At 50.2% G+C, this 25,010-nt stretch overlaps 1 protein-coding gene across 9 annotated transcripts in view; it reads right to left on the bottom strand.

The window, feature by feature from the left end:
- The window catches only part of KATNIP (katanin interacting protein), a 233,399-nt gene that overhangs the window by 27,118 nt on the left and 181,271 nt on the right, over positions 1-25,010 (bottom strand). For all 9 annotated transcript variants that reach the window (XM_015125838.3, XM_015125837.3, XM_077985648.1 and 6 more), the window contains 3 exons: positions 13,611-14,490; positions 4,109-4,831; positions 2,316-2,521 (listed from right to left, as the gene is read on the bottom strand). In XM_015125838.3, the coding sequence (XP_014981324.3) occupies positions 2,316-2,521; positions 4,109-4,831; positions 13,611-14,490 (1,809 nt within the window). The remainder of the gene's footprint in view (positions 1-2,315; positions 2,522-4,108; positions 4,832-13,610; positions 14,491-25,010) is intronic.

The following is a 25,010-nucleotide window of genomic DNA, read 5'->3' as shown; positions in this document are numbered from 1 at the left end:
AGGGAGGGAAGGAAGGAAGGAGGGAGGGAGGGAAGGAGGGAGGGAGGGAGGGAAGGAGGGAGGGAGGGAGGGAAGGGAGGGAGGGAAGGAGGGAGGGAGGGAGGGAAGGAGGGAGGGAGGGAGGGAAGGAAGGAGGGAGGGAGGGAGGGAAGGAGGGAGGGAAGGAAGAATTCAAACCATACAGAGTGGTTCTTAACCTTGGCTAGTCACTGAAGCAGAATCTCTAGGGGTGGGGCCCGACATCCATATTTTTAAAGATCCACCCAAGTGATTTCCATGGGTAGCCAGGATAAAACATCCTGGTCTTCAGAGAGTCAACAGTGGGCCGCCACACACTTCTTGGGCCTTACGTATAAACTACTTGCTCACCGTCTCTTTGCACCGTCAGTGAAGGCAAAAGAGACTTTACTACTTCACAGCCAGGAAAGCTGAGGTGTAAAACGAAGTGAAGGCGCTGGTCTCTCATGAGACGGAGAGAGTGATCCCCCCAGCCCCTCACAGCACTGGGCTCATCAGAGTCCCTTACGAGCGCCTTCATCTTTTGGAAAACGCTGGGCAAATGGAAGCGCCCAGGGTGGACTCCCACCTGGAGACCCCTGGGTCAAATCCAGAGCACAGGCACGGCTTGTGGCCCAAAGAAGGTTTGAAAACATCTGAATTCACTGCCAGCATTTTTAAATGGAGAGATTTCACAGAAACATCCAGCTTTCTGGGTCCTCCTGTAAAAATCAGGAGAACTGGCAACAACAGGCTTGCCACTCTTGGTGGCCGCTTTCCTTGGATGTGGGGAGGGGCACGTACTCCCCTGCTGCCTGTGCCTTCCCATGCCCTGCTCCCGCACCCCAGGCTCTGCCTGGCTATGGGATACAGCCCCAGTGAGCATCGTGGGGTCCACACGACATGTCGCTGCCTTGCCTCGGTCATGACCTTCCCACAGCCCAGCCCCATCACCTGTGGCTTCTGTTGTCCCCATTTCTCCCCTACCCTCTTTAACCATCTCCTCTTTTTCCTATTGGTCCTGACCGGAATTGACCCTGCAGGTCATCTTTCATTTTAAAAGATTTGTTTATCTGGCTGGGTGTGGCAGCTCATGCCTGTAATTCCAGCACTTTGGGAGGCCAAGGTGGGAGAAGCGCTTCAGTCCAGGAGTTCATGACCAACCTGGACAACATAGCAAGACCTCATCTCTACAAAAAATAAAGCCGGGCGTGGTGGCTCAAGCCTGTAATCCCAGCACTTTGGGAGGCCGAGACAGGCGGATCACGAGTTCGGGAGATCAAGACCATTCTGGCTAACACGGTGAAACCCTGTCTCTACTAAAAAAAATACAAAAAAAAAGTAGCCGGGCGAGGTGGCTGGCGCCTGTAGTCCTAGCTACTCGGGAGGCTGAGGCAGGAGAATGGCCTGAACCCGGGAGGCGGAGCTTGCAGTGAGCTGAGATCCGGCCACTGCACTCCAGCCTGGGCGACAGAGCAAGACTCCGTCTCAAAAAAAATAAAAAAATAAAAAAATAAAATAAAAAAAACTAGTGACATGGTGGCGCACACTGTAGTCTCAGCTACTCAGGAGGCTGAGATGGGAGGATCACTTGAGCCCCGGGAGTTTGACCTGCAATGAGCTATGATCACGCTACTGTACTCCAGCCTGGGTGACAGTGCCAGGCCCTACCTCTAAACAATATAAAAAATAATAAGTTGCTTATCGATTACAAGCATAAACTGTGGAATCATGCATTCAAGTTCTACCCTTGTTTCTCTGTCATGATGTGCCCTTGGGCAAGTCACTTGACTTGTCTGAGCATCGGTTTTCGAGATGGCAATGTTAATAGTCTCTACTCAGAGGGTCGTCACGAGGGTGAAACAAGAACACTGTGCACCCTGCTTGGATCATGATATGTGTTCATGAAACCACGGCTGTGATGATCATTATTTTAATTGTCTCTCTGCCTGTGAACAGTGTTCCTAGTCCTTCCATCAAAAACAACAGTGAATGATCAAAACACAACCCAAAGCAAAAACTCCCCCGAGACTGCCAACCTCTGAATTGCAGAGATGACACAGAGCTCATTTCTCCTGGCTTTGATTAAAATTTGAATACTTTCTTTACTTCGGTTAAAAAAAAATAAAAAAGTAAAAATAATTAGAGAGTGAAATATGACATAGAGGACAAAAAAATGAAGTAGAAAAATGGGAAATGTCAACACAGTGGCACCAGCAGCTTAAAGGATATCCATCTTAATTCTCCCTGCTCTACTCGGAGTTAGGGGAAGAAACCTATCTGGGGTCCCCCCCCCAGCCCCCCAGCTCCAGTCTTACCCAGTCATCGGCCCCCAAGCCAGCCTGGGTGAAGGGCCGCTCATCCCCCTCGCCGTCGGCCGTGCTGGGCCTCCTCAGTGCCTCCTCATCCTGCAGGCTGTCCAGGCTCCCCACATCCAGGTCAAACATCTCATCGGAATAGAATATGGCCTCGAGAATGTCATCATCAGTCGTGAATAAGATCGTGTCTCCAAAGTGCTCTGGGGCTAATGGGTTACCAAGACGACAGAAGGGTCAACTCACTCCATCCCAGTGATTTGTAGATCAAGAGCCTAAACCCATCCACTTCTGTGCTATACAACCCCAAACCCCTAACTGGTATTGATTAGTGTGAGCCTTATTAGTCTTCACAGATTTGCAAATGGAATGCACGGACCATAAGCATCACACAGATCTAAGGAAGGGATCTAATTTCATGAGAATCACTGTGATATGTCATCAGGCAAGTGACATTTCTTTGGGGTGGGCGAGGCACTATGCCAGATACTGCTGGTACCCCACACAGATCTCGGTGTATCCTTTTCTTGGGTGCCTTGCCTGGAAGGGTGTGGGAGTTACATCCCCAACCTAGGAAGCCTTGGCTCCAATGACTGCCTGGTAGGTGGGGTTCTAACGTCCTGCTCCTTCACCTTCAGGCAGGAAACACCTGAAATTTATGTTCCAGAGCTCCCTCAATATTTGGTTGAGGCTGGGCTTCCTGGAAACTATATCCTTGCTTCACTATGCCAGGTTTCTCCTAGAAGCACTACCTCCATAAGTCACTTGCCAAAGAATGCCCCATCTCAGACTCAGGTTCTAGGGGCTGGACCAAGACAGGTGTTTTATAGGAGGAGCTGAATGATGTCAGGCCTAGCACACCCATGCTGTAAGAGGGGATGAATGGACTAGGTCTGTGGCTGGGTGCAGGGGCTCACGCCTGTAATCGTAGCACTTTGGGAGGCCAAGGTGGGTGGATTACTTGAGCCCAAGAGTTCGAGACCAGACTGCGTAACATGGTGAAACCTTATCTCTACAAAAAATACAAAAATTAGCCAGGTGGGTTGGTGCATCTGTAGTCCCAGCTACTTAGGAGGCTGAGGTGGGAGGATTGCTTGAGCCCAAGAGGTCAAAGCTGCAGTGGGCCAAAATCATGCCACTGTGCAGGGCAAGATCCTGTCTCAAAAAAAAAAAAAAAAAAAAAAAAAAAAAAGGAAGAAAGGGCCGGGTGCAGTGGCTCATGCCTGTAATTCCAGCACTTTGGGAGGCTGAGATGGGTGAATCACGAGGTCAGGAGATTGAGACCATCCTGGCTAACACGGTGAAACCCCATCTCTACTGAAAAAAAAAAAAAAAAAAAAACCAAAAAATTAGCCAGTTGTGTTGGCAGGTGCCTGTAGTCCCAGCTACTTAGGAGGCTGAGGCAGGAGAATGGTGTGAACCCAGGAGGCGGAGTCTGAAGTGAGCTGAGAGATCGCGCCACTGCACTCCAGTCTGGGGGATAGAGCGAGACTCCGTCAAAAAAAAAAAAAAGAAAGAAGAAAGAAAAGAAAAGAAAGAAGAAAGAAAAGAAAAGAGAAAGAAAGAAAAGAGAGAGAGAGAAAGAAAGAAGAAAAAGAAAGAAAGAAAGAAAGAGAAAGAGAAATAAAGAAAGAGAAAGAGAAATGAAAGAAAGAAAGAGAAAGAGAGAGAAAGAAAGAGAAAGAAAGAGGAAGGACTGATCTGTTGTTGGCTAGCCAGCTGGTCTGTTTTTTCCCATAGACCCTCAGCAAGTGGCAGACAGGGGCTCCGAGAACATTCTTACAGACACGCCGTACCTCCCGCCAGGGTTCCAGAGGCCTTGGCGATTTCTCCTTCAAAGATGCACTGGGTGTCTAACAGCATCGTGATGTCTTTCACGCCTCGGAAGGAATGTATCCGAGATTTATTGTAGTTCCAAATTCTGATCAGGGCAACGTGGCAAGGGTGCGTGAAGTCAATGGTGATGGAGTGGGATTTGCCTGGCGTGAAGGGGGCCAGCCAGACGTGCATGTCATCCTGGGTCCTGTTCACCCCGTCGATGAGGTTGGTGACCACGCGGGGGTCTTTCCCATAGGCTGGTAAAATATTGATATCGGGAGGGTCTGCTTTTATGTTTGAAATCTGCACCGGTTCACCCTTGGAACTGAATATTTCTATTCCGTTGAGGCCGACATAGTGTCTGTCCCCCCAGGTAGACTTGATGTCAATGACCAAGCGCTGTCCATAAGGCAAAACGGGGATTTTAAAGTCGCCCCCAGCGTCTATCTCTCCAGTGTAGCCATCCTGCTCTCTCGATGGCCCTGGTTGCTCCCCCTTCTTGGAGGGGGGCAAGTCGCTGTGCCGGCTGCTCTTTTGCTGCAGGAGCTCATCCAGGATGTCCCCCGGGAGCTCCGTGTTGGAGATGCGTCCCCGGTGGGAGCGGTCGAAGGCACTGAGAGAGCTCCATGACTCGTGAAGTGTGTGCTCCTGCTCACTGCGCCACCTTGACCGTGACGGCGTCCTGGAAGACCAGGTGTCTTCTGGAAGAAAGGACAAAAGAAGGGGGAAGCCCTGTGAGTGGCCTGCGTGGAAGTCGGGACCATTAGAGACTGTCTCCTGTACTGGCTCTCAGGGAGGCAGGGTCACCTCCAGAGGAGCCCTCTAGAAACCAGCGGGGTTGCTCCTGGCTGTCTCCTTAGCCAAGAGGCCTCCTGGCACTGGATGGCTGGGGCCAGGTATGTTACCATCCTGCACTGCATGGGGGCCCTGGCACAGAGCTTGGTCTCCTGTCCCACACAGCTTCTGACTGTCCTGTGGGCCATTCAGGTCAGTAAAAAAAATTGTCTATGATCACCCAATTCCAGAATCTGGTTGTTTTTGCAAAAACATGAAGTATTTTTTCATAGACTGAATTTTCTAAGAATGCAATCATCGTGCGAACCAAGGGAAGGCTACTTGGCTGTGTTAGAAACTTTGCCAGGAGTCGCTCCCCACTGTAGAAACTCCCATGACCAGGGGCAATGCTGCTGCCTGGGGCGTCTGAGTCAGCAACAAGAGGGTGTGTGCTGGAGGCTGTCAGAGTCACGTGACTCTAACGGTTTTCAAAGACAATTTAATGGCAGGTGGAAGGCTTGTAAAAGAATGTTAAATGGAAAAAGCCAGATACACAGTTTTAAATGCAGCATATCCTGGTACGGGTTGACATGCACCCGTGTTAACAGTGTTGTTTCTGGTTTCTGGGTGGGGAGCAGGAAGGACTTTTATTTTCTTCTTTGTAGCTTGATTTTTTTAAAGTTCCCTACATGCATTACTTTTATTTTCTTTCTTTTTAATTTTTTTTAGAGACAGGGTCTCGCTCTGCTGCCCAGGCTAGAGTGCAATGGTGTGATATCAAAGCTCACTGCAACCTTGACCTCCTGGCCTCAAGCGATCCTCCCACTTCGGCCCCCCGAGTACATGGGATTATACGCATGACCACTGGGTCCAGCCTGTAATACCTTGATAATCAAGAAAAAAAGATGCTATTTATTTATTTATTGGGACAGGGTCTCAATCTGTCACCCAGGCTGGAGTGCAGTGGCGTGATCATGGCTCACTATGGCCTTAACCTCCCAGGTTCAGGTGATCCTCCCACCTCAGCCTCCTGAGTTGCTGGGACCACAGGTGTGCATCAACATGCTTGGCTAATTTATATATATATATATATATATATATATATATATATATATATATATATATTTGGTAGAGACGGGGTTTTGCCATGTTGCCCAGGCTGGTCTTGAACTCTGGGCTCAAGTGATTCGCCTGCCACAGCTGGACGAATCCCAGTGCTGGGATTACAGGTGTGAGCCACTGCGCCCAGCCAAAAATGCTATTTTAAAAAGCCAATCGGCCAGGTATATTATAAAGGAATGAATTTATTTGCACACATGGCTAAAGCCTGTGTCCCAAGCACATGGAGAACACAGGCCCAGACTGATCTGAAGGCCCGACGCTCCTTATGGAACATGAGAGCCGCGGCGAGCACACCACGCAGTGGCCTGTTCTCACAGCCACTAAGGGCTCACCGCCATCTAAGGGTGTCATCCTGCAAAAACAGCGACTGCTGACACTGACATTGTTTTTCCTCCTTTCATATCGCACTGTGCCCTGCACTCCACTTCCTGCCTGTCTCCTAGGGGGCTCGGCTCTATCGATTATCTTCTCTCTCCAGAATCTTCAATCACTCCTTCCCCACTGGCACCTTCCCCTCTTTGCCTGCAGACATGCATAAATCTCTCCTACCTGGAAGAGAAGAAAGGAAGAAACAGGAAGGCGACCTGCTCCTGTGGCTCCCTCCGACCACGACCCTATTTTCTCCCTGTTTCGCTCAGGCGCTCTGCCACCCCTCCCACCCCTCCCACCCCTCAAGCTCCTGCCACTTGGTGCCTCTTTCCAGTGGGATTGTTTTGCTCACTCAAACTCCACTTCCCCTTCCACTCGGATTTGGGGGATCCTTTGGAGGCCCCCCCCACCTTCAGGCCATCTAATTAGATCAATGCCGACAGTATCCTTCCAAGCCAGCCTCAAAGAGGGGTACTCTTTAAACTGGTGGCGCTGAAGCTGGAAGCATGGAGATGTGGAATTGCCAAAGGCTATCTTGCTACCCGCTGGGGAGAACCTGCCTGAGAATGAAGCCAACACTGAGAACATGAGTCGAGAGATGGAGGATCCTGATGACAACCTCTGAACTCCTGGATCCAGCTGTGCCTGAAGTTAAACTCCTGGTGGCTTTCTGGTCTTTGCATGCGTACGACTCCTACAATTCCCTAACCCGCCACTGAAATGCCTTCCCCAAGTGATCAATGACCTCCCAGTCTTTGTCAGTTTTCAGTCTATGTGTGACATCCCTGGCAAACCTCTTCCATTTGATAGCTCCCACTCCACTGATACAGGAGCCACTATACTTCCGTGGTTCTCTGCCTCTCCCACTGACAACTCTCTCCATCACCCCAGTCCCGCCCTCCCATACCCTCAGTCTGGGGGTGTCCCAAGGCCCAGGCCGCTCCTCTCCTGACGCCACCATCCTTCCTTGCCCTCATTTAGCTCCTGGTTCCCAGGCAGGCAGGCCCTGCTTAACTTTACAGGTCAAGTTCTGCCTTCTCTTCCCTGGGCATCATCCTTCAATCCCAATGACCTCTTGGAAGGTCCAGACATGTCCACTCTGTCACTTCAGTCTCCATGTGCCTAAAATGGAGTTTGTCATCAGCCCCTCTAGCTGGTATTGTCTCTCCCGCACTGAGAATCGAGACTACCTGACTCTCACCACACCCACAGCCCTGAGTGTGGCCACCACTGACTCCTGCCCCCTCCTCTCTGCCCTCCCCACCATGACCTTTCAGCTCCAGCCCCGCTGGCCCTCCTGCTCCCCGGCCAGGCTGCCTCGTCTGGCCTCAGCAGCTTTGCCCTTGCTGCGCCCCTGCCAGGAGTGCTCTTCTTCCAGAGGCCCACCTAGCTGGCTTCGCTTGTCACCCGCCTCCTTGGAGAAGCCTTCTCTGCCACCTTATCCTCGCTCCCGGATGTGTCCCAGTGTGCAGCACAGCTCCTGGTGTGTGGAAATGCCAGTGAAGGGCTGGACGCTGGTAGCCCTCGGGATCAGGCCTAGAGGTTGAGGGACTCCCTGCTCCACCTGTCAGTTCCTCTGCCCCTGTCCTCTGCCCTCCCCTCCTTCTCATCTGCCATTTAAAAAGATACCAGAGGTTTCTTCCATCCTCTCCCCTCAGGCACGAGGCTTAACATGTGGCAGAAGGAACTACCCGGATGGATTCTCATGACTTCAATTTACGTGATTTGATTTCCATCGACTAAAATGAATGGCCTGGGTTGGTTTGCAAGTGCACCGAGGAGACAGCACCGAACGCCACATATCAGGGACACTGCCTGAGTGCGTGAGACAGGCAGAGACTTTGCTTTCATTCTGCATCTGCTTTCTAACCTATTCTCCCTGAGTTGTACACTCTGGGTTTAAAAGCAGAGGAGTAGATGGCTGGGTGTGGTGGCTCACGCCTATAATCCCAGCACTTTCGGAGGCTGAGGTGGGTGGATCACCTGAGGTCAGGAGTTCAAGATCAGCCTGGCCAACAGGGGGAAACCCTATCTCTACTACAAATACAAAAATTAGCTGGGTGGGGTGGCATGCACCTATAATCCCAGCTGCTCAGGAGGCTGAGGCAGGAGAATCACCTGAACCCAGGAGGTGGAGGTTGCAGTGAACTGAAATTGTGCCAATGCACTCCAGCCTGGGCGACATAGCAAGATTCTGTCTTGAAAAAAAAAAAAAAAAAAAGCAGAGGAGTTGAGCCTTGCTCTTAGACCTCTTCGACATGAGAGCTGGCTGGGGGCCCATGGACCTCTATGTCTGCAGACTCCATGGGAATTGGGGAGCTGCTGGGATCAGTGCTCTGTCCTGTCGTCACCAACATTTCTACAATCTGCACAGACATCAGAAAGCCACTCCTTCAACCTGCAATCAACACAATCTGGGAGGGGTGCCCAATGACGAGATGGTGCTATCAAAATTTCCTACATACTCCTAGATGAGATGAATAGGACTATGGAGCTCTGAACTGAAGTTTGTCAAAATCAACTGCACTGCCATGAGGTATGTGGTAATTGCTGCTAAAACAGGAAATGATGAAGTACTTAGAGGGATATCACAGAGCCATGTTTATTCCAGTGAATCACCCTTTGGCCATCACTGATTGGACAAGGAGTGGACACCTGACCCAAGTAGACCAATCACCTTCTACCCTGAGACTTTGGAATTGGTTGCAGGAACAAGAGCCGGGACATAGTCACTCTAGGGCTGTGAGGCCATTTCCTTACATTTCTCCTCATACAGTTGTGAGGCCGTGTGAGTAGCAGAGAAAGCTGGTATCGTGAGGAAAGTGAGGGGAAGTGGACCCGCAGAGAAGAAGAGATAGGGCCCAGAAGAGACAGAAAGAAGCGTCCTTGGCTCCTGCCAACTTTCTGGTTCTTCCTTCCAGTCCCCTGTGATGAGTCGCTACACTCTCTACCTTTGGGGTCAAGGTGATCATTGAGGATTCTCCGAATAACACCCTCTTTACTGCTCAAACTGGGGTGATAAGATCCCCTTCACCTGTAAACAACTGACCCCTGATGAAAATAATTCCAAAATGCAGATGGCATTCAATGAGATGCTCTGCTGGGCGTAAGATTTCTCAGGCTTGCTCTTTCTCTCTTGCTCTCTTTTTTAAAAGAGACCGGATCCTGCTCTGTCTTGATTTTCATAAGTTCCTTACATTATATTGCTTTAATTTTAATTAATTTAATTTATTTAATTTTATGATTTCATTTTTTGAGACAGAGTCTCATTCTGTCGCCCAGGCTGAAGTGCAGTGGTGTGATCTCGGCTTACTCCAACCTCCACCTCCCGAGTTCAAGCGATTCTCATGCCTCAGCCTCCTGAGTAGCTGGGATTACAGGTGTGCGCCAAAACACCTGGCTAATTTTTCTATTTTTAGTAGAGAGAGTGTTTTGCCATGTTAATCAGGCTGGTCTCGAATTCTTGACCTCAGATGATCTTCCCGCCTCGGCCTCCCAAAGTGCTGCGATTACAGGCAAGAGTCACTGTGCCCAGCCCAATTTTCGTTTTTTCAGAGACAGGGTCTCGCTCTGTCACCCAGGCTGGAGTGCTGTGGTGTGATCATGGCTGACTGCAGCCTTGACCTCCAGACTTGAACTGCAGACTTTGTTTCACTTTAATTTCTTTTCAGGCATTTCAGTCCCTGGGTTCAAGGGATCCTCCTGCCTCAGCCTCCCGAATAGCTGGGACTACAGACACACACAACCACACCCAGCTTTTTTTTTTTTTTTTAACTTTTGTAGAGATGGGGTCTTATTATATTGCCGAGGCTGGTCTTGAACTCCTGGCCTCAAGAAATCTTCCCACCTTGGCCTCCCAAAGTGCTGGGTTTACAGATGTGAGACAGTGCACCCAGTACCCAGGCTCTTATACTGGCAACAAAATTCCAATCCCAGAACAGAACTTGGGCAGTCATTCATTCCGCCAGCATTCTTGGTGGGCTGGCCTGTACCTTTCTGGAAGGGCATGGCTATGGGATTTGGTGCTAGGTAATGGATAATTTAAAATTTCTAAGCAACTTTCCTTTTTAGCATGACTGGCTTAACAAGCATGAAATCTCAGGGGCTTGGTTCTTAATGTGCCGTTGAGCCAAGCACCGAAATGCTTGGAAAGAAATTAAAGTGAAACAGAATCTCCTGAACTTGGGCAAGTTAGAGTAACACCGTTACCTCAGAACTCCCGGAGGCTTTGCACGACTGTTTGCTGGGAAAGCTTGGAATGCCTGGCCTTCCCGGGGCAGTTGGGTGATGATGGCTGTGACCATAGGCTGTGACTACTATAGGGTAGTGTTTGGAAACATGTATGGTAGAGCTGATCTGTCTGGGTTCGAGTCCTGCTTTAACCCTAACTGTCTATGTGACCTGAAAAACGTTACTTCCATCTCACGTTCTCTTTATCTGTAAAATGAGTCTGTCAGGAGGTTATTTGGGTAACACGCCTGGACCAGAGCCTGGCTTACCGCAAGCATGCTGTGCACCCGGTCACTGCAGTTCTTTCTTACAACGGCCCTCCCACACTGTGAAAGACCTGCCATGAGCCAGGCGCCTGCCCTCAGAGAGCTCCTCAACTCTTTCCTTCCACCTTACCCTCCTCCTGATGCTGACTGAACCTATGTTAAGTCTCAGAAGGGGTGAGCAGCAAAAATCTGTAAGGTTGGGGAATCAGAGGAGGCAGCTCTGCCCATGATGACACTTGGAGTCTGAGGAACTTGTTCCTGCACCCTAAGTGACATGTCAGGGGTATATCTGCTAGACACTCCCTAATAGAGAAACGCTGATTTGAATCATTAAGAAATGCATGCATTAAGACATGGAATTAACCCAAATGCCCATCAATGATGGACTGGATAAAGAAAATGTGGCACATATACACCATGGAATACTATACAGCCATAAAAAGGAACGAGATCATGTCCTTTGCAGGGACATGGATGTAGCCAGAAGCCGTTATCCTCAGTAAACTAATGCAGGAACAGAAAACCAAACACCACATGTTCTTACTTATAAGTGGGAGCTGAACTATGAGAACACATGGACACAGGGAAGGGAACATCACACACTGTGGCCTGTTGGGGGGTACAGTGAGGGAGGGAGAGCATTAGGAAAAATAGCTAATGCATGCTGGCCTGAATACCTGGGTGATGGGTTGACAGGTGCTGCAAACCACCACGGCACACATTTACCTATGTAACCTGCACATCCTGCATGTGTACCCCAGAACTTAAAATAAAAATTTTAAAAAAGAAAATAAGAAAATAAAACTGGAAAACAAAATGCATGCCTTGCCGTTGCATAGATATTTCACCCAGAGGCAGCATCACAGAGAAGGTGATGATGATGACAGAATAGCTAATCTCTCTTGGGGGCTCCTGTGTGCCAGGCACTGTGTTAAATGCTCCACAAGTATGATCTCATTTGATCCTCCCAGCACCCTATGTATTATTAGTGCCATTTTACAGATGAGGAAACTGAGACTCAGCAGGGTTTCAGAACCTGCCCGGGGTGTGGGTTGGAGGTGATGGAGCCAGCATATATGCTCAGGCAGCCTGGCCCCAGGGTTTTGCTTCCACGTGGTATAGGGTGGGGTTAAATTCAGAGGCTCTAGGGGTGAGCCCTGGCATGGCAGGCCTGAATGCTCTGTGGATGGAAAAGGACCTCGTCCAAGCTAGTGTTGAAATAACGGCTACTACTCGCCGAGCACTCATCATGTGACAGGTTCGGTGTTGCTATTTGGAAGCCATCATCTCATTCCTTCCTTGCCACACTGGGTGGGGAAGTCATTACCATTTTACAGATGAAAACACTGAGGCCCAGGCTAGAGGTCTCAGGCCTGTAAGCCGCCAAGTTTAGATTCAATGGTTTGACTCCTAGCTGCTATCCGTACTCCTTCCCAGGAGCCAAATCTGAGTGCAAATATTGAGACTCCCTGCCTTGGTGGGCTCTCCGTTCATAATCAGGAATGCCCTTGAAGATCATCTAATCATCTACTGCAAAGTTCACAAAGCTCTCAGGGCGAGTCCTGCCAACAGATGTTTTTTTTTTGTTTGTTTTTTGTTTTTTGACACATATAGTGGTTTAAAAATAATCTCAATCAGTTGCCAAAGTTAAAAAATAAGAAACATTTCTGGTTTCTCTTGAAAAAGGTAAAAGGGAGGTCTGGTACAGTGGCCTTGCATTCATTATTATTATTATTTTTTTTTGAGATGGAGTTTTGCTCTGTTGCCCAGGCTGGAGTGCAGTGGCACAATCTCAGCTCACTGTAGCCTCCACCTCCTGGGTTCAAGTGATCCTCTTGCCTCAGGCTCCCAAGTAGCTGGGATTACAGGCACACACCACCATACCTGGCTAATTTTTGTATTTTCAGTAGAGTCAGGGTTTTACCATGTTAGCTAGGCTGGTCTTGAACTCCTGGCCTCAGGTTATCTGCCTGTCTCAGCCTCCCAAAGTGCTGGGATTACAGGTGTGAGCCATTGCGCCCGGCCTGGCCTTGCATTCCTAAAGGCTGACTAGAAACCTGAGTGGAGTGGCAGCCGCCCTGTGGGTGGGTTTATGGTCTCCAAAGTGCCGAAGTCCTCACTATTCCCTGTGCCACTTCCAACACCCAGGCAGTGTCAATTGCTATGCATCATCACACTTGTGTTACTATTTTTTCTTTTTTTTCTTGAGACAGAGTCTCGCTGTGTCACCTAGGCTGGAGTGCAGTGGCACAATCATGGCTCACTGTAGCCTTGACCTCCTGGGCCAAAGCGATCTTCCCGCCTCAGCCTCCTAAAGTGCTGGGATTTCAGGCCTGGCCACTGTAGTCACCTATTTTTCTAACAGTTGGAGAAAGTGAAGTGATTAGAGACCAATGTCTCTATGAAAGGTAGGAGAACAAAGTAGTCTTTTGGAAAATGGCTTGGAAAAGTCATGTGTTGCAAGAAAAATGGGCAAAGGGACATACTTTGGTGGCAATGACAAACACATCTATGAATTTGTCATGCAAAATGTGTCTTGCCCATTTCACTCATTTATGTACCTCTTTGGCCCCTGAGACAGTGATTTTGTGACCCTTAGTTGAGAACCACCACCTTGTTTTACAGATAAGGAAACTGAGGTCCAGGGAGTAACTGGCTTCATGCCAATTAGAGGCACTGGGATGATGGTGCCCAAGTCAGGCTGCTTTTTGGAGCTTACCTCTGCTGGCTGACTGGTCGTCCCCATGACTACTGCTGCCAGCATCCTTCCTTGAGCCCCTCCTCCCACTAGCAGGGCGCTCTCTGTTGGGGGGCTGGTTAAAGATGTCTGAGTCATCACTGTGGACTTTGGGGGTTGTCCTCTGGGGTCTCTCCTTGGTGTTGGCACTCCGGCTGGTCCCCCGCCCTGGCTCACGCCGGGGGCCTTTATCCCCAGCCTCGGTCTCTCTGGGACCCTCACCGATGACATCGTCTGACGGGAGCCTGCCCTTCCAGGCCAGTGGCTTCTCGGGACTAAGCCAGAGGGGTTTTGACTTCCTGCCTTCCTGCTTCCTGTCCTTCCCGGTGGGAGAAGGTTGTAACCAGGACGGGGTTTTGCCGGGTGGCTCACAGATTTTTCTGCCCATGAGGTTTTCCAGTTGTTGGATGAGAGAGGGCTCCTCGTGGACAGGAGGGCATCTGACAGGTGGGGAGGTGGCAGGAGCACTGGGCATGTCACCTATCAAAGCGGGGGCTGCCGACAGTCTCAAATATTCCTCTAACTGGGACAAACTGTCTTTCCCGCAATTAGTTGAATTCTTCCTTTCGCCAGACACATCTCCTTGTGAAGATAGCTTTGCATCCACTAATGTTTCAGCTGGCTGTGGGCAACCGAGACCGAGCTCCTTGTCCCCGCTGGCGCCAGCCATCTCGTGGGCGCCTCTGCTTTCTTCCGAGTGAATGTTCATGGTGTTCTCCAGTCGCTCGCTCTTCTCGTTCTTCTGGTCAACCAGGATGCTGTGGTCAGCTGGGGCCTCCCTGTCTCCTTTGTCTAACTTGCCATTGAAGATAAGGTTTCTGTTGACGTAAAGCTTCACGTTCTTGGCACCAATGTCAAGATCCTGAAACCACAAGATTTAACAAAGTGAAGATGCATAGCATCAGACTGATGTATGAAATTTTGGAAGTCGGAGATACCAAAAAAAGAAAAGAAAATGTGAAATGCTAGAAACGCGAGCTTTTGAAAACGACAGTGCTGGGGGTGTGAAACTAGGCTTGGTCTCATTTCCGTGCGAACCGTTACATACTCTATAAATCAAAGGACTTTCACAAAGAGACGGACTCAATCGCTGCCTTCGTCATCATTACCTCCTGTTGGGACATTTGTAATAGCCTACTAATTGGTCCCCCTGCTTCCCGTCTCTTGCTACTTTAACTTGGACTTCACATTGCCACCAGAGTTAATTTTCTACCAGAGCAAATCTGTCCAGTCATTCTCCTGTGTGAAATCCTTCATGTTTTTTTCACAGCCTATAGCAGTGTTCTTTAAAGTCCAGTTCCTGAGACCATCTGCGTCAAAAAGCCTGAAGTGCTTATAAAACACAGCCTTCCTGGCCTCGGCAGGCATCATAATTGGGAGACCGTAAAAACAGAGGCTGAGACAAGGACTTGGGTGCAAGTCGAGTATTTGGCAGGTGAGTCCAAGAGGTAACGGGGAAAGTAAGATAGGGCAGGAAAAAGGAAACACTCAATTTTTTTTGAGCTGGTCACTGCTGTGGCTGACTGGTGCTCCTTCCCATGGGGGCCCTCTGTGGAACTCCAAGAACTCACTTTCCCCAACCCCAGTCTTCACCTATCTTAAAAATGGCTCCATCCTTGAAGCAGTTGCCAAAAACCTCGTGGCCCCCTTGATCCCTCTCTTTCTCACTTGCCCATCCGATCTGCCAGCTGTCCCTCGCCTCTCTCTTCAGAACACTTCCTGGGTCTGACCTCTCTGCCTGGAATGTGCTGCTGCCTTCCTTGCCCAGGCCACCAGGGCCTCTGACAGAGACACTACTGCCGCCTCCTAATTGGTCTCTCTGCTTCCACTCTGCGGTGTCTCCTCCAAATCCTGCACTCACACTTCATTTTCTATGCAGCAGTGAGTCTTTTTTTTTTTTTTTTTTAACTGAAATCAGATCATGGGAATCTTCTGCTTAAACGCATGTTGCAAGTGTCTCTCCAAGACTGGGACATTTATCCACTGCTAGTTCAAGGCTGCCCTCGGGGCACTGATGCACCCACACACGCACGAGCTGAGTGTGCTCCCACGGCAGAGCACCCCAAGAGCACCTGAGGCAGGGCGCTGTCCACATGCGGGGACTGTCCCACGTCCACAGCAGCTGCAGTCGGAAGGGAGCCAGGAGGATGCCGTGTGACGACCACTGCCTCAAGGGCAGCCTGTAGGTAACTACTGGACTCAAAACAAGTTCTCCAGGTGATTTCTTCACACGACAGGGTGCAGAACCATGCTGCTGATGGGATAAATTCCAAAGCCCTCCACGTGACATGCAGTAACCTTCACAAAGGGTCCCCACCTCGCTCTCCTCTCTCACTGCCAGCCTAAATGCCCCCATGTCACACAGGTTCAGCTCTATTCCTTCTATGCTTAAGATAAAATCACACCTCCTGCTACTGTTCCACTTGTCTCATCCTCTTTACAGCAAAACTCTTTTCCCAGCTTTATCAAGGAGTAGAATACACATCCCATACAATAAATTGTGCATATTTAATGGATGCAGCTTGATAAGTTTTAACATGTGTCTACGCCAATGAAACCACCACACTCGAGAGAACAAACGTACCTATCACCCCTAAGGTTTCCTCGTGCCCCTTGGTAACCCCTGTCTCCCCTTCCTCCTTTCCCAGCCCCAGGCAACCACCTAGCTGTGGTCCCTCCCTATACACTGATCGTCCTTTCTGGAATGTTTACAGAAAGGAATCATGTTGCATGTAGTCTTTTTTGCCCGGCTCTTTCAGTCATCGTAACTGCTCTGAGATTCACCTGTGTTATGGGAACTGATAGTTCCTTTCCTTTCTACTGCTAAGGAATATTCCATTGCAGGGGTCCCCCATGATCTGTCCATCACCCTATAAGTGAATCTCTGAGTGTCACTGTCCCTGTGGCTCCTCCTCCCATTGGGTTTCCGCCTCCACCTCCACGTGGAACCCACCTGACCTGGGCACTGATAACTAGGGTGACGGTCCATCCTTGTCTGTCCGGGACAATTCTGATTTATACCTGTTGTCCTGGTGCCATTATTAATGACTCTCAGAAGTGTCTGGTTCCTAAATTACAGGGTCCAGCCGACTGCCACAGGCAATGGGAATTTCTCAGTTCTGGGGGGCGGGGAGCGGGTGGGTGTGGCGGCTCGGCAGTACTCAGCAGCTTCTCCTCCTTTGCAATGGCTTTCCTCCCTGGGGCTTGTGTGGCTCTGTGCCCACCTGGCTTTCTTCCTGCCTCGCTGGCTGAGTCTGCCTGACTCCTGGGCTACTTCCTCTTCTTCGGCTGCACCTTGAAGGACTGGGCTGCCCGGGGCTCAGTCCAAGGCCTCCTGAGTGCTCTTCCCTCGCTCTCCAGGTGGTCTCACTCAGGCCCCAGGCTCCCAGTTATTTTCATCTCCAACCCTGACCTTTCCACCAAGACCCAAGTGACTGCTTGGCCTCTCTTCCTGGATATCTGACAGGTATTCCAATATTAAAACGCCCAAACAGAATGCTCTCTTTTTTTTTTAAGAGACAGGGTCTTGCTCTGTTGCCCAGGCTGGGGTTCAGTGGCTTGATCAGGGTTCACTGCAACCTGAATTTCTGGGCTCAAGTGACCCTCCCGTCTCAGCCTCTTGGATAGCCAGGACTACAGGTGCACGTCACTATGGCCAGCTAATTAAAAGAAATTATTTTTTTGTAGAGATGGGGTCTCACTTTGTTGCCCAGGCTGGTCTTGAGCTCCAGGGCTCAAGGGATCCTCCTGCCTTGGCCTCCCAAAGCGCTGGGATTACAGGTGTGAATCACTGTGCCTGGTGTGCCCGAAACAGAATTCTGAAATCACCTTCTCCAAACCCAGTCTTCAACTATCTTAAAAATGGGTCCATCATTCGAGCGGTTGCTAAAAAGCTCACCGTCCCCTCGACCCCTCTCACTTTCTCACTCACATCCAGCGTGTCGGCACGTCCCTCGGCTCTCTCTCCGGAACACAGCCTGGAGCTGACCTCCTCGCCCGAGTGTGCTACTGCCTGGGCCACCAGGGTCTCCCCCAGAGACACCACCGTTGCCTCCCAATTGGTCTCTCTGCCTCCACTCGGGGCTGTCTCCCCAAAACGCTGCGCTCACTTCATTTTCCACACAGCAGTGAGTCTTTTTTTAACAACTGAAATCAGATCCTGGGAGCCTCCTGCTTAAAGCTGCCCAGTGACTTCCTATGGCACTGACAATAAATCCTACGCCCCTTCAGGGGTGCCCACTGACCTCTCTGACTCCGGCTCCTGGCACCTGCCTCGGTTCCTTGACGTGGCTCAGCCTGTTCCTGCCTTAGAGCCTGCACACTTGCCTGGCATGCTTTGCCCCAGACGCCCACAGCCTCGCTCCTTCTTCTGTTCAGGGCCTTCTGTGACCATCCCTCTAGAGCAGCCCCATCTCATCGGTCCCCTCTCTATCTTATTGCCCTGTTTGGTTTCCTTTTAGTCTCTGAATGGTCTTGCTTATCAGTTTTTAACTTATTTATTGTTTTTCCCACTCAAAGTTAGGCTCCAAGACAGCCGAGGCCCTGCCCGTCTTGTCCAAGGGCACATTGTAGCCACCCAGCAATTATTTTTGGGCTGGGTGCGGTAGCTCACGTCTGTAATCTCAATACTTTGGGAGGCCAAGGTGGATGGATCACCTGAGGTCAGGAGTTCGAGACCGGTCTGGCCAACATGGTGAAACCCCATCTCTACTAAAAATACAAAAATTAGCCTGGCGTGATGGTGTGAACCTGTAATCCCAGCTACTCGGGAGGCTGAGGCAGGAGAATCACTTGAACCTGGGAGGCGGAGGTTGCAGTGAGCTGAGATCGTGCCATTGCACTCCAGCCTGGGTGACGACAGTGAAGGTCTGTCTCTAAATAAATAAATATAAATAAATAAATAAATAAATAAATAATTTACTTTGGAATAGCAAATGAATAAACACAGTATTCTCTCCTGGACAGCACTGCTCTCTCAACAGTGTTCTAAGAACGAACCTGATCAGAAAAGCGGCGGTCTGTGGGTTTCACCTCCAGATCATTTATTTCCCACATTGCCTTGGCTTCTGATTTGCTCTTGGGAGATGGCATCCGAGACCCCGGAGATGTTCACCTATACTAACCTCCTGCTTAGCCTTCCCGAAAGCTAGGTGAGTAGGAGCTAACAAATTTCAGGATCACTGAGTTACAGGGGTTTCTTCAGCAATTTAGAAGGAGAACTTCCAGCCTGCGTTACGCCACAGGAACTCGGCTTCAATTATCCAATTGCGGATGGCAGGCTACTCTTTGCCGACTGTCAGAAAAGTCGATTCTCAAAGCACTCTTTTACATGTTTATATGGATGGATTCTCTGTTTAGCAGAGGCACAGAGCAAGTGCATGCTGTGAATTCATTGGGAAACAGCTATTTGAGACGGACAGCATGGGCAGTTTTCAATGACTGGCCGTGCAAAATTACTACCATAGGGACATCTGGTGAGACAGAAACGCCTTCCTTTAAAGAGGTGGTGGGTGATGGGGAAACCACCTAGTCCAGCACAGTCACAAGGTGGGCATCCTAGCTTTCCTAATAGGGTGCCCGACTTCTTTGACATGGCCACCCATCTTCCTTCCCCAGTCCAGAGCCCATCTGACCCCGAGCCATCAGCTGCCCTGTCCCCACCAAGATGTCTGGTGGAGAGGGAACTGAGAGAGGGAAGCAGGCGCAGGCAGGGGTCAGGCAGGTAAGAGAGAGGAGTGGGCTCAGATGGAAACCAGTGGTAGGCAGGGGTCACGGGGGAGGCGGGAGGGTCATGCCCTGCCTGGCAGCTCTGAGCTCTGAAATGTTTCCAGCACTCTGCAGGCCAAACAAGCCACATTCATGGGCAGATGTGGCCCAAGGATCACCAGAGTAGGGTCCCTGTAGGGAATGAATATTAGTCACTTCTCTGGATATTCTGTTTAAAGGATAACAGACTGCCTTGTCCTACACCATCCTCAGAACAATCCTGCAAGGGAAGCATTAGGGCCCCATCTTATGGATGGAGAAACTGAGGCACATGCCTTCCCCAAGGTCACATGGCTGGTGTGTGGTGAGCCACTATGGCTGGCATGCTAAGGTCTTAACTACCATCTTTCTGTGGGTCAAGCTAGAGTCCAAGAAAGCCACAGTCCTGGCCCATGCTAGCCTAGCCACTGTCAGGAGCACCTGTACCAGTGGAGCTCTGAGCCTCCACCCTTTTTAAACATTTTATTTTTATTTTTTGAGACGGCATCTCTCTCTGTCACCCAGGCTGGAGTGCAGTGGTGTGATCTCAGCTTACTGCAATCTTTGCCTCCCGGGTTCAAGCGATTCTCGCGCCTCAGTCTCCCGAGTAGCTGGGATTACAGGCACGCCACTATGTCCGGCTATTTTTTGTATTTTTAGTAGACACGGGGTTTCACCATGTTGGCCAGACTGGTCTCGAACTCCTGACCTAAGGTGATCCGTCTGCCTAGGCCTCCCAAAGTGCTGGGATTACAGGTGTGAACCACTGCGCCTGGCCTTTTTTTTTTTTTTTTTTTTTGGTAATAAGTCCCTGTGGGCCAGGCGCAGTGGCTTACACCTGTAATCCCAACACTTTCGGAGGCTGAGGCGGGCAGATCATGAGGTCCAGAGTTCGAGACCAGCCTGAGCAACATGGTGAAACCCCGTCTGTACTGAAAATACAAAAATTAGCCAGGCGTGGTGGCAGGCGCCTGTAATCTCAGCTACTCGAGAGGCTGAGGCAGGAGAATTACTTGAAACCAGAAGGTGGAGGTTGCAGTGAGCCGAGACTGTGCCACTGCACTCCAGCCTGGGCAAAAGAGGGAAACTCGGTCTCAAAAATAAAATAAAAAAAAAAAAAGAAAAGAAGTCCCTATGGACGAACTGTCTCCTACCCCACCCCAGCCCCCACCTCCACCTCCACTGGGTGGCGGGCGTGTGTATGTACGTGGGTTCCAGTCCTTCGAGACATTTTTCTACATATTTACGTATATACTGCATAAGTGTCATTATACCACAAGGGTGTGCTTAGCGGCTGTATGAGAGCCACATCTGCCCCAGGAAGAACGCAGGATGGAAGATTCTGTGAGTCTGGATTCCTCCACACCCCCCCAGTGCAGTTGTGTATAAAGGACATCTTTAGGAAAGGATCCAGGGGCAAAATCCTCTCCTCATGAACCAGCCTGCTTCCTCCCCCTCCAGTCGTCGGAGCTTTAACCTCAGGCTCTTTCTCCCTTGTTCTGTCTTCTTCCAGGAAGTGCACGATGAAATTCCTTCCTGCCAGAATGTCTTAACCTTTAGAACCTTGTGTCTCTCTCTCTGCGTGCGCGCGCGCGTGTGTGTGCGTGCCTTGTTTCTTTGGTGTGAATATTTTTTTTCTTTCCTTAACTAGAGTTATTTTTATGCCTTTTGTTCTTGCTGCCTCAAACCCCCTTTGCAATGGATTTTGAAAAGGATACTTTGAAACTCTGTGGCTGGTGTGTAGTTAATGGGAACACCTTTCCTGGCCCACATTTTGTCCTTCTCTTCCTTCTTTACAGTTGGCAAGAATCAACTGTGCTGAAACTGTAAAGCACTTTTAATACAATATTAATATTATTTCAATCTAAGTAATTAACTCAGCAAGGCCACTTTCCTCCCTGGCCCCAGGGTAGAATGGCATGTCTTTTGCAATGAACACACAACTGCCCAACAAAGATTCATGGTGGCACGTTTCCACTGTGACAACAGTGAAGCACAGCTGTGGGCTTTAGCATCTTAAGTCACTTTCTCTGGAGAGGTGCACCTGCCTTTGGCGCAGCCAGTACAACCTGAGAACAAACCTCTGGAACGAAACATTGGCTAGGCCCAAATACTACATGCCAAGGTGGGTCCGTTAAGGTAAATGGCGCCTTGGCATGGCGACACAACTGAATTTGGCCCAGACGTGCACTGGCTGGACTTCAGGCACAGCCCAGGGAGCCCACACTGCAGGAGTCCCACACTCTGGGAGTTGTGTCATTGGCTGGGAACACTCACTGGCACCTCTGCAGAGCAAAAGCATGGGCTGCTGTCCTTCCTAGCTCTTTACCCGGAAGTGCTAGCTCCAGAACAGGAAGGTGTCAGGGGTTCTGGGCCAGGGGTTTAGGGTTTGTCTCCCGGACTCACTGCTTTTATCCCAACTGTAGGTCTATCGAGGTATGGAGGGCTATGGGGGCGGTGAGGTGCTGTCTCCCAGAGCGCTGCCACGCACACGTCAGGACCTGGCTCAAGGACTGACTCCTCCAGGGAGCCCTTGGCCCTCCCTGTCTTCCCCTCCTCCCCGACTCTGGTTGACTTGAGTCTTCCTCTGAGGTTTCAGTGTTGGGCTTGCAACCTGGTTCTCTGCACCTACTGCTTAGCCGAGTGTCCACAGATACACGCTTGTCCTCCCCAGGAGGCAAGACCTTCAAGGACAGGGGAAAGGGCTATTCCTATCTGTCCTGAGGTCTTGCTTTGGGGAATAAACTTTCAGGGAGTTCTGGTTTCATTGGGGAGTGACCTTCATGGTCTTTTACATGTCCCTTGGGAGGAAGGCCAGTGAAAACCATTCTTTGTGATGTGAAATTTAATTTCCTAGAAGGGACAGAAGAAGATGGTAAGACACTGAGACATTTAACAAACACCTACTATATGCCACACTCTGGGAAGACCATGCCATGCCCCACCTGGCATCACAGACTCAGGATAACGAACGTGGATGGGATCCGATTAGTTCACACACTGGTGGTCCTCTGGCTGAAACCATGCTCGTTTAGCTCACCAAGCATTTAAGAATTTTAGAATTATTAGTAATATCTACAAATTGCGAGCTTTCACATAACAAGGTGCATTTCTGGCCTCTGTTGAAAAACTTAGGCTGTGTGGCAACACCGGGTCGGCGCTAACATGAGGAGTAATGGCTGCCCTCCTGCAGGGCCTGGCTCTCCAGTGACAATGGTCGCTCTATAGAAAGGCAGGGCTGTGCCGTGTGCGGTAACTCATGCCTGTAATCCCAGCACTTTGGGAGGCTGAGGTGGGCGGATAATCTGAGGTCAGGAGTTCGAGTCCAGCCTGGCCAACATGGCGAAACTCCATCTCTACTAAAAATACAAAAAAATTAGCCAGGTATAGGGCCACACACGTGTAATCTCAGCTACTCAGGACGCTGCGGCAGGAGAATCGCTTGAACCCAGGAGGCAGAGGTTGCAGTGAGCCGAGATCATGCCACTGTACTTCAGCTGGGGAACAGAGTGAGACTCTGTCTCAAAAAAAAAAAAAAAAAAAAGAAAAGAAAAGAAAAAGAAAAGCAGGGCTGTGAAGTGGGCACCAGAATGCCTGGTAGTCATGTGATCGTCAGCAAGTTGCTCTGCCTTTCTGTACCTCAGTTTCCCCATCTGTAAAATGGAGCCGGTAACTGCAGTACCTGCCTCATAGGACTGTTGTGCAGAATAAATGAGCTGATTTACATCAAGTGCTTTAAATGCTGCTTGCCACATATGCAAGACACAGGAGTTACCCTCATGTCTTGTACCTAATGTACCACACTTAAATGTATAGACCCATCAAGGCTGGCTGCTCGGGTTGGCATGGCTCAGAGACAATGCTTTGCAGGGCCCAGTGCAGCAATCCCCCTGTTTCTGGCAGAGGTTGGCAGCAGCCATAGGAGGAGCCCCATGCACTCTGAGGTCAAGACTCAACTAAGTTTGGGTTGAGGCCCTGGCATGCAAATCTTGTAATTTTATTCAATGCAGCCCATACTGTATGGGAGTCTTTTGGTGTTGGGGGGCAGGGGTGGTAGGGGAGGGTCCTGGCCTGTGTGGGATGCAAAGGAAGCAAGCCAGGGTCCTCGCTTTGAAGAGCTCACAACCAGCTATAGGTGAAGCGGTCACATGCTCAAATGCTAGTTGCACTGCAGCCATGGGGGTCTGTGAGCTGAACAACGCATACCCTCAAGTCCAGAGGAAGCAGGGAGCATTCCGCTCCAGCCAGTGGATGAAAGAGAGGGAATATTGCCAGGTCATCAAAAGCCAATTTCCAAATGTTGTCATTAAACAATTCATAAGCTGTAAACACCGTGAGGACCAAACCGAACGCATCACAGGGCAGATTTGGCTGGGGGTGCCTGTTTGTATGTCAGAAACTCAGGACCCTAAGGAACACCCTCAGGAAGCAGGGACTTGGTGCCAGGAAGGGTGTGGCTGGAGACCCCCGGAAGGGGCCTGAGGCAGGCTAGGGGTACGGGGAGGCTTGTCTGTGAAGTCAGGCTCAAGCTGAACCTCAGTGTTTTGAAAGGCAGGCTTGTAACAAGACGGGTCCAGTGTTCCAGGCTCTGGGGATGGCAGGAGCTAAGGCAGAGGGGAGAGAAGAGTTTTATGAGGGCCAGTGGGAGGTCAAAGCTATCTAAGCATGAAAGAGCCAGAGAGTCAGATTTTGGGGTCAGGGAGTGGCGGAAGTCACCAATGCAAACGCATTCAGGGTCCAGGCAAGTACCGCAAATGAGACAGGCAATGGGGTATAAGGACAACAGTGTCGCTGTGACTCAGCTCCACTCAAGTTTCCAGGTATAAATGTGGGATCTTCTAGTTTCTCAAAAAATGCAAAAAACTTCATATTTTCATGCAAAACCTCCCAATTTAAAAATGTTGGCTATTAATTCAAATAATTTTGAAAACATGTGATCCAGCGGAAGTCTACCTGTGAGCTGCATCTGGTGACCGGTGCACAGCCTCTGTGTCCAGCCTTCTTCCCAGGATGCTCTGGGAGGCATGTGACAGCAGTGGGTCATGGTTGCTCCCCTGAGGCATTCTGCAGCTGGGAGGCCCTGGGCTCATCCCCTTCATTGCAGGGCCCCTGGGCCTCCCCTGCCTGGGCACGAGCTTGCAGGGGCAGGCAGCGTATCAGTGCTGATTCCCAGCACAACGCCTGGGCTTGGGGCAATTGACAAACCTCTGCTGATGAGAGGAGGGGCTGAGCCCATGAGCAGTGGAGGGGAGGATGGGGATACACGGGAATAAGGCTTCACACAGCAACAGGAAGAAGGGAAGGGATGAGCTGGATTGGGAAGGAGACTGGTTTTGGAAATCGAACTGGTAGGACTTAGAGATGCCTGACAGTGAGGGGCAAAGGGAAGTCAGAGGATCAAAGTTGTGAGCCAGGAGCTGGCGCAGACCGAAAAAGGAAGTGGAGAAGGAAGCCTGGCATGGGTGGACAGACGGGCAGGGTTTGGGTGTGCCAAGTGGGAGTAGTGTGCATTCACAGTAAGAAAGGCCAGAAATAGCGATCCAGTGGTCAGGCCTGCAGCTTTGATATGTGGTTAAGTGTCAAGGAAGGTTTAAGTTTGGGAGCTGATGAATAAATTCAACAGCATGTGACTCCTAT

The sequence above is a fragment of the Macaca mulatta genome, chromosome 20 (assembly GCF_049350105.2).
Source record: "Macaca mulatta isolate MMU2019108-1 chromosome 20, T2T-MMU8v2.0, whole genome shotgun sequence".
Lineage (NCBI taxonomy): Eukaryota > Metazoa > Chordata > Mammalia > Primates > Cercopithecidae > Macaca > Macaca mulatta.
This window is presented reverse-complemented; position numbering and strand designations above follow the sequence as displayed.